The sequence below is a fragment of the Polypterus senegalus genome, chromosome 1 (genome assembly GCF_016835505.1).
Source record: "Polypterus senegalus isolate Bchr_013 chromosome 1, ASM1683550v1, whole genome shotgun sequence".
NCBI classification, from domain to species: Eukaryota; Metazoa; Chordata; class Cladistia; order Polypteriformes; family Polypteridae; genus Polypterus; species Polypterus senegalus.
This window is the reverse complement of record NC_053154.1, coordinates 37,505,351-37,515,138: the sequence shown is the minus strand read 5'-3', so window position 1 is coordinate 37,515,138 and position 9,788 is coordinate 37,505,351. Positions and strand designations below refer to the sequence as shown.

The 9,788-nt window shown below is 38.2% G+C and overlaps 1 protein-coding gene across 2 annotated transcripts in view; it reads right to left on the bottom strand.

The window, feature by feature from the left end:
• Positions 1–312: 312 nt before the first annotated feature.
• The window catches only part of LOC120524706 (butyrophilin-like protein 2), a 29,475-nt gene continuing 19,999 nt past the window's right edge, over positions 313–9,788 (bottom strand). For both annotated transcript variants that reach the window (XM_039746517.1, XM_039746518.1), the window contains exons 3-6: positions 5,525–5,869; positions 2,311–2,595; positions 534–875; positions 313–457 (exon numbers count right to left, since the gene is read on the bottom strand). In XM_039746517.1, the coding sequence (XP_039602451.1) occupies positions 405–457; positions 534–875; positions 2,311–2,595; positions 5,525–5,869 (1,025 nt within the window). In that variant the 3' untranslated portion in view covers positions 313–404. The remainder of the gene's footprint in view (positions 458–533; positions 876–2,310; positions 2,596–5,524; positions 5,870–9,788) is intronic.

Sequence of the window (9,788 nt, the reverse complement as noted above, 5' to 3'; positions counted from 1 at the left end):
AGCATAGTTTCTGCACATAACATTGCAAGCATTCAAGATGAATATGGAAGCCTTCTTTATAAATAATAACATTTGAAATAAAATAATTCTACGAAAATTATATGGAAATAATACGGATTAATTTAATATAATCCAGAAAATAGAAAAAGGATGAATGAAAGTTAGAACACTTACTAGAAATAATGATACTGGATACAGCTCTTTCTTTACTACTACTAAGTTGCACAACACACAAAATTTTCTTATCATATTGGTCTCTTATTGAAAGATAACTTGTTATAGTGATTCGGCCATCATGCTCCACTTCTTCAAAGAGCTCTGAATACTCTGTTACTGCAGAGCCATCCTCATGTGTCCACTTCAGCTGTGGTTTGGGATACCAGCCTCTTGATATGCACTTCAATTTAACATTTCCCAGGCTCTTCATCTTTAGTGATTACAGGTTTGCCGCCTTGAGCTACAAGAAGAATTGTGTTACTGTTAATCAGGTCATTTATGGTACCTACTCCATTCTGACAACAATGTGTACTCACCTGTGACACTAAGGTCTAGGCTTGCTTGTATCTCTCTGCCATGTGCTTTCACAGAGCAGATGTATCTGCCTTCATCAGTGACTTTGACATTTTTCAATAAAAGAGATAGATCTCCTGTCCTTTTATCCTGAGAATTCAGTTGAGTTCTCTCCTTGTACTGTTCGTGATGCTCCTCTAGTGCCACTCTTCTATTTGTATATAGAAACACTGGAGAAGTAAGTCCTCTTTTTTCCCATTTCACCTCTGAATCTAAAACACGTACTGCAGGATCGAGATGGCAAGGTAGTATGACATTTTTGTTTATCTCGGAAAGACACATGCTTTCAGATGTTTTCAATTTCACTGCAATAAAGAGGAAAGAAGAAAGATTCCTAGTACACCACAGTACAGTAAATGCTTAAATAAAAGATAAAATGAATGAAAAAGGGCAATAAATACATGTAGCATATTTGTTTATGCAGAACTGTTCAAACGCCTTCTTTGCCTAGTATATCTTAATTATCCATTGTAAATCTTGATTCTCCTCTCAGTCTACTGAGACCTGCTTATACCTGGCATCATCTCTTGGCTATGAAACATAGCTTACCCTCAGATGAAAAAGAAGCTGTATCCGTAACGCATGATCCACACCACTCTGTTGCTTTATATGTCACTGCCATAGTCTTGGACAATAATCTGTCGAGTTTTACTTATGTATTTTTAAAATGGGTAACCCTATTTCACCTCATTATACTTTATATTATTCAGACCTTAACAGAATGCCTTAAATCCCATACTCTTATTACACTGTCAGGACTGACTACGGGCAATTAGACATAGCAGCAGAACAGGCAGAAAAGGAAGTTACACTTTTGTTAAGTATTGGTCAAACAAATAGTGCCATAAACCAAAACCAAAATAATGTGTGAACACTACACAACCTGATACTGTTAGATGTTCAGTTTTCTCTGGCTGTGGTGTGCTTGTATAACTTAGGACCATTCTTGATTCATCATCCAAAGTTCATAAAACTAAAGTCATATTTCTAACATTAGTTGCTTTTCTCACACTTCTGACATCATAAAAAGGAGCCAACAGCACATCATGCTTATTTAACCTAGATGTGCATTGTGGTCAATAGTAGGCCTAGCCAAATCTTAGGCTCATGATATAGTAGAGGTTAATTACATTTTCTACTTAAATTAATTCTCAGTTAATTCTTAACCAACCACCAAAGCATTTGTGGACAGAGTACATTCCCTGTAGCCATATAACATGGCAAGATGCTTTCACATAAAAGAGCACCTCTGTTAAAATAAAGACTCTTAAAGCATTGTTGTAAAGATCCAATTTTTAAACATTGTAACAAAGGTTCTGCTCATTTCTTCAACACTAGGGAACAGAGGTATAATTAAAATTTTATAAGAATGGTGTTCCTAAACGGTTTATTCTTTCTTGGACAATAATGTCTAATTATTTACTGAATATAACTCAGTGACACTCTAAATAAATGTATACTTAAACCTAATACTTTTGTGTGTGTCTGAACATGTTTAGTCCCATGACAACATAAAGAGTTCTACACTTTAATAAACTGAGTATTTGACATGCTGTAAGATCCTGCCTCATTTCCTTCATAAAGATTTAATTTCTGAAGTTCAAATATTTCTCAATTGTGCTTAATTGTCTACAACAAATACCTGTACTTTTGTTTCAACAATAAGATTGATGAAAATAACTTTCAGTTATTCTCCAGTTAAGATAAAAAGTGTTATAAAAACCACAAATGAACTCTTACCTGAGACATGAAACGTGGAGACAAACTTTTCTTTACTATCACTAAGTTGTACAATGCACAAAAAATCTTCTTCATATGAATCTTGTACAGAAAGATGACTTGTTACAGTGATCCTCCCATCCTCTTCCACTTTTTCAGAGAAATCTGGGTGGACTGGTACGACAGAACCATCACCATAATTCCAATGAAGCTCCGGTTTAGGGTACCAGCCTTTAGATTCGCACTTCAGTCTAATCTCCCCACCAGGCTGTTTATGAACAGTGATGATAGGTTTTCTGCCATGAGCTAAAAAGGGAAAAGTTGTGCAGTTAATTAAAATATCTATGACTCATTTTCTGCAAACAAATAACAAATCAATAAATGACAGAATCATTTGTTCATTTTAACATTACAAGAAAAAGTAGACAGCCATTGATTCAAACAATCTGTACTGTTTTGGCAATTTAATTATTTTTGTACATTCTCAATATGAAATAGAAATAAGTCTCATGCAAACAGCACTTAATTTTGCATTTCATATCTTTCAGTTTTGTCACAAGTCACTTACTATATGCCCATGTATCCTAAAAAAAAAACAGACACACCATTCAATGTCTTCAAACTTTCTGTAACTGCATTCCATGGGTGTTACACTGTTAAGAACTGACAAAATTAGACATAACTTAAATGATTCAATCTTGTTGTCACTTGATTTACTACTTACAGTACATATAAAGTTTTACTGCCTGGTATTAGAGCATGCCTGTCTATCCACTATAACCCATCACAAAACTTTTCTACCAATACCCCTATAAAGAACATGCTTATGGAAGTGTGTGGTATAGCGGGTCCACAGATTGCTTAGTAAAGGCCATTTTAAATAAATAATCACGCTCTCGGCGGCTTAGTGAGGGCGCTGGGCCATAGCAAGCCACGGGCAATCTGCGGTGTGGGCGTTTCTCACCAAGTGCACAGGTGAGGGACTGCCCACATCTGTGATTGTGCCGTGGCTAATTTGTTGTAGCTGCTATGGCCCTCGCTGTTTAAAAAGAAGTGCGAGTCGGTTAAGGGGAGAAAAAAAGGAAAAGAACGAGAGAAAGGAAAAGAGAGGACGGAGGTTACAGTGAGCGAGGAAGCAAGGCGGTGCAAGAGAGGGACAGACACGTGGAGCGTGTGAGCGAAACGAGCACTCGCAGGCAGCTGCAAGGAAGCTGGGTGTTAGGCCTACACCCAGGGGTTGGAGTTGTTGTTGCTCCGCTGGCGACCAGGTAGCGGGAGTAACCAGAGAAGGATGGCTGGCCGCATAAGGCTGAGAAGGCTGCGGAGTCGGGAGGCTTGGGCGGTAAACTCCCTGGCATGAGCGTCCTGGTTGTCAGGAAGCCAAGTCTCCAAGGCTGGAATGAGTGCCAGACCGAAGCCAGGGATCGGGAGGTCTCCGGTCTCATGTGTGAGTGGAAGAGGGCAGCTGTAGAGAGTGTCTTGCCTGCTGCAAATCCTAACTGGGAGAAGCAGGCGAGACGCTAGCGGAAAAGATGCACCAGGCTTGTCGTTGGTTTTTTTTAAAGACTGCTTCCGTTGGACGTTTTAACCTCGTTTTAAAGGATTGTTTTTGTAATGGTTTTAACCTCCACATTTCTTTTTATGGATTATTTATTTAATGAAGATTTTGGAAAGCACTGCACTTTATGGACACTTTATTTATTTGAACACTGTTTTTGTTGACTGTTTTAATAAAAGCACTGTTTCACTTTTTACCATCCCCTTGCTTAATTGTTGCCTTCACTGACTAGCTCACTCGGTAACATTATCGACGGTGTTGGGTTCAAGAGCTTCCAAACAGCAATGGGAGTGTGGAGCCAGAACCCACATCGTCACAGAGTGTGAGATGTTCCAGTTTAACATGAAGCTACTTGATGTTGTCACACTACCACCATTGCACAGTGTAGTCTCACTTACTGTCAGAAGGTCAAAGCAGGAATATAAATGAGCTTCTGGTAAATTAGAGCTTGTAAGTAAATACCAAAAGAACAACATTCAATGGCATAGCATTGAAAAATAAAAAGTATATAGTAGTTTAAATTTTGGTAGAAGCATTTTTTATTCTATTAAGGTCGCTTATTAGCCTATGAAGACAAACTGATCTCAGAATTTTATATCCCTATTGACTTGTTGTAAACTGTCATCCAGGGCAAAACATTTTTTGTGAAGCATGATGTCAGATGCCTTTTTCCCTGGGTTACATGATTTGGGATATTCACTTTTTAACCCTATTGGCTTTAATGGAGTGACACTGAATGGGGCATTATTACTTAAAGAATAGCATTATTACTTAAAGAACAATGAGCTGTGATAACTTACAATAAACTGTTGGAATCCTGGGGTGTTTTACTAAAGTGGAAGAGTAACTATCTTCAGAATAATGCATTATTTTATTCACTGTAAAAAGGTTATTAAACTTATCAAGCACTCCTCAGTTTGTTCTTTTTTTTACTTTGGCAAGCCTTTTTCAGTGTTATACCTAAATAACTGAATATGCAAAGCTGTTATTATCACTCCAGTTACAGCAGTGTATTTGTAAACAACTCTATTACATTTGTTTAATTTCTGCTCTCCTTTTGGACAGGAGTACATATAGCTGTATAATTATAATACTCTTATCTTTTATATATCCATTGTGAGGAAATTAAAAACAAAAAACAAAGAACAGTAAACTGCAACGCTGATTGAATTAGTACGCAAACCAATTTCGTGAACTGTCCTTCAAATATAAAGAAATATACTGTAGATGATATTATACATGTAGGGACCTAAGTCAAAGGTAGCAGAATAATAGTCAGCTACGTCACAGCTAATGTAAGGTTTAACTCAGGTTGTTTCTTAAATTTCATTTTCAGTCTGCTATTTCTTATTGAGAGCATGAGATACATTATTGGTGGGTGGGAGTCAGTTACAGTATTTGTAACATGTAATGATATACAGTAAATGGTAAGTGATGGTTCTAAATAATTTCCATTGAACAAAGCCAACACTTCAGTTCATACCAGTCAAGTGAAATGCTCCTATCTTTTTATTATCTTTGTCTTTTAATTACAACCGGGACAAGAGATGTCAATGGAAGCCCCCTTCAGTAAATAACTGCTAAATAGGCATGGCTGTCAAACAGTATATTAAGACCTATCCAATACACAGGTTCTTTCAACATGTTTTAATGAAAGGTAGTACTTAATCATATTACCTGGTACAAGAAGCTTTACAATTTTACAATGAACGTTATCTGATATGACGCAGCATTTATACTCTCCTTTATCAGAAAATGCAGTATTCTTCATTTGCAGAGATGCCTTGCCTTTGTCTATCTCTTGGATGAAAAAACTAACTCGATCACTGTATTCTTCACTTTGCATCTCCGGTATGCTTTTCTTGGTTGCATAGTTCAGTACAATGGAGACTTTGTTATTTCTGACTCTGTACCATCTGACCTCCTTCTCAACAGAACTGATTTCAGCCGACAGATGACAAGGAAGAATGACAGATTCACCTACCCGTGCTGTTACTGGAGCATTAGGAACAGTAACAGGGTCTGTGGGAAAAAGAATAAAAATATCACCACACAGAAAAGGTTACGTGAATAAAATAACAAGCAGGACAAACAACTGAAACATTTAGCTACATACCCTACAATATATAGTTAAAATGCTAAAAAGTCTCAGTTGAGCTGCTAAGGACCATTAGTGCTTACCTATTTCCTAGCATAAAATAACATTCTCTTCAAGTCTAAAATAACTTAGTATGAAAAATAGTATTAACATTTGTTAAACATATGCATAAACAATAAAACAAATCCAAGTAAATAATCAATTAATGTATTATTAAGGCTAAAATTCTTAAATGTATAATGATTTACAGCAATGCTGCTTCTTCTTTTTCTTCACCTTCTTCTTCCTCTTTGTCAATTCCCACTTGTATGTAGCGTCAATATGCTTGATCAACATTCTCCAAACAACCCAGTCCTGCACCTCCTCCCCAGTCTAACCCTATTCCTTCAAATCTTCTCATACTCTATCTGTCCACCTCCGCTGTGGCCTCCCTCGCTTCCTCTTCCCTTGTACTTCCATTCCCACCATTCTTTTGCCCAGATATTCATTCTCTCCTCATCACATATTCATACCACTTCAGCCCATTTTCCTGTACTTTCATATCTCTCTGACTTTTGCTGTACCTCTGATTGTCTCATTTCTTATTCTGTTCTGTAACTCCAAACATTCACCTCAACATTCTTATTTCCACCATATCTAACTTCTTTCCCTATGCTCTCTTTATTGCCCATGTCTCAGCTCCATACACCATTGCTGGTCTTACCACTGTCTTAGAAACCTTATCTTTAACCTACTCATACAAATACTCCTGATACCATCTTCCAAATGTTCCATCCACACTGCATTCTATGGGTTATTTTCGCTTCTAATTTTCCATATTGGGTTACCACTAATATAGGGTGACCATATTTTCATTTCCAAAAAGAGGACAATTAGCACGGCCTCCAGACAATTCAAACAAGCTTCTTAGTGGTTGATGAACATTATTTATTATACTTCAATGGTGCAGAATTAACCTCTGTAATAAAATAAAATGAAATCTGTAAAACTTATAACAAAATAATAGCTCTCTTAGACTCTTCAAATAAATAATTAAATATTGTTCTAAATATGAACTATTCTGTTCCAGCTTCAACAATATATCTCTTAAATGTAATAAAATAAATAACAGAAGAGTCTCACAAAGACAAAAAAACTTAAACAAAAAGAATCTAGACTTTTCATCTTTAGTTTTCTTCTTCATCCTGCTTCTCTTCTTCATCCTCCTTGTCAGCCCATCCATACAAGTATTTTGCTGTAGAGCTGATCTTTCCTAGCAGTTTTCGATAGCTTAACAAATAAGCATGAAAGTCTTTGCAAGACATGTCTTTGAAGTTGTACTGAACTAGTAGAATCCCCTTTAGTGACTCTACGGAGAGCTGGTTCCTCTCCTTGGTCCACTGGCTTTGCATTAGTGAAAAAACCCTCTCAACATTTGCATTGTGAGAGAGAAGTGCAAAGACAAACTGTGCAATTGTCAGTAGCTCTGAGTAACATGCAATGCTTTTGCCTTTTCAAATTATTTGGTCCACTTCTGGTGTACCTGCAGGCCACTGAACTCCTCCTCATGGTTGCACGTTTCTGTGAATTTCCTCAGATTGGTGACCTGGTCAAAACACTTAACATCATCAACTGCCACCCCCTTCTCTCCAAGGTAATTGATGCATGCCTCCACATCATTCCAGTTTGGTGGCTCACTCAGATCCATCCACATGAATGTTGAGAACTCTTCCATGGGAATCAACCACTTCTCCAGATACTCCAGACATGCACTGTACATGCCATGCACATCTGCACAGAACTGGTCACAGCCTTTGTCAAGTCCATCTTTGCGCTTCTGTGCCAGTAGTCCCTTAACTTTAAGGGACATGAAGTTGTTGCTCTTGCATTGAAGAAGAATGGTATGTATATTGTTTAATATCTTCTTCACTTCCATAATGGACATGTTCTCCTGTTCCATTTCTTGAATGTGGGTGTGGAACACAGACATGAGTGTGTGCATGTGCCAAAGGTAGATTTCAGCAAAATCATTTTCAAAAAAACTCTTGAGTGCTATGGGTGGCTTTTGCTGAGACAGAAAATATGCCTTTAAAGCTGGAAACATCTGTAACATCCTCTCAATGCTTGGGAACAATGACAGCCACCTTGTCTTGCTGTGAGAGAGCATCCTTCTGTAATCAATCTCAACAAAATCACAATACTCCTTCAGGCTCTCAGTGCACAGTGTAAATGTGAAAGTACTGGTAGATTTTGAATATGATATTCTCAATGTCAATTTCTATTGTGCCTGCCACATGGTGTGCACAATTATTGAATATGTGTGCTGGGCAACCCACACCGATCAGAGTGTTTTTTTGCAGCAAACTCTTCAAATTTGCAAGCACATTCTTTGCAGCTTCATCACGTCAGATTCCTCCAACATTTGTGTTGCAATTGTCTCCAGTAAATGCAATGCATTTTTCTGACAGATTGTTTTTGCCAGGGTTTCTGTGAGATATTTTGCAATGGTTTCTGCTGTCTCATTGGGTGTGTCTTTAACTTCAATCAATTTTGTTTGCACGCCACCCTTCTTCCAGTCAAAATACTGGATTATGACTGGGAATATTTTCACTGCTCGTGGTTACTCCCATCTGTGGAAACACCACAGTACTGGATTTCTTTGAGTGCTTCATGAGTGATTTCAACAGAGTGGGGGGCTATAGCACCATTGACGATGGCTTCGGTCTTGGTGCGAGCACTACTAAACTTTTTTGCAATGTCAGAGTCGGAAATACCTTTTAAGCAAAGTACTGGTGCAATCCATGAACCTGTAACTGTTGTGATGTTTCACTGTATGAAAAGCCATTGCACCTTCTGCTGCATTTACATCATCCTCTGTTTTTCCTGGTCTGACAAAAACTCTGTCAACTTTGCAGATGAACTCTCATTCGCACAGCTTTTTATGTTTCTCGGTGTCCATGTGGGCTTTCAGATCCCCAGCAACTTTATTGGATACCGAGACATATGTACCGCCTTTGCACACAGTGCACTCCGCCTCCCACTTGTCCCCACCGGGATGGTATGTGGGAAAATTTTCTTTGCAGTTCATCGGTGAAGCTGCACTTACGCTGGCATTTTCCCTGCTATACTGCTCCGCTCTCTGCTCTGATCCCTGTCTGCACTGCTCCCTGTCTGTGTCTGTGTGTTTGCGCGTGCACCACATTCCTGCCCACAAGGCAGCCTCCCGTAATTACGCGCGCAAAAAGTAGTACCCTAGTATTGTGTGCAAAACGCCAGTCAAATTTACGTACACGCGTAATGGTCCTATGAAAAACCGGACATTTTCGTGAATTTATAAATCCCGCCAGGACGCCCCGGACAGGACGTAAAAAGTGGACATGTCCGGGCAAAAGAGGACGCTTGGTCACCCTACACTAATACTTAAATGTATCCTCTCTTCACACTATTTCTCATTACAGGCTAACTTCTGAATCCTGATCATCATCAAACCTCATATATTCTGTCTTCTTCCTATTTATCTTCAATCCTCTATCTCCCAAAGTTCTTCTCCATTCTTTCAGCATCCTCTTTTCCGGTGCTACACGACACAATGTCTTCAGCAAAAAGCCTACTCCAGACAGATTGGTCTTTTATCCCATGACTCAACACATACATAACAAAATCAAACAGGGAAGGACTTAAAGAAGATCCCTACACTGCTTTTACAATAATGCTGTAAAAAGGTTAAACATATGTGACCAAAGGTTTCAGTAAATTAAAACTCTCTTGTTGTACAGCATTCAATTCAGACATTAAGCAGCAAAGCAATTCAGCAAAGTTATCTCATTTTATTCTTGAACCTCTTTAAATGAGTTCATAAAACAA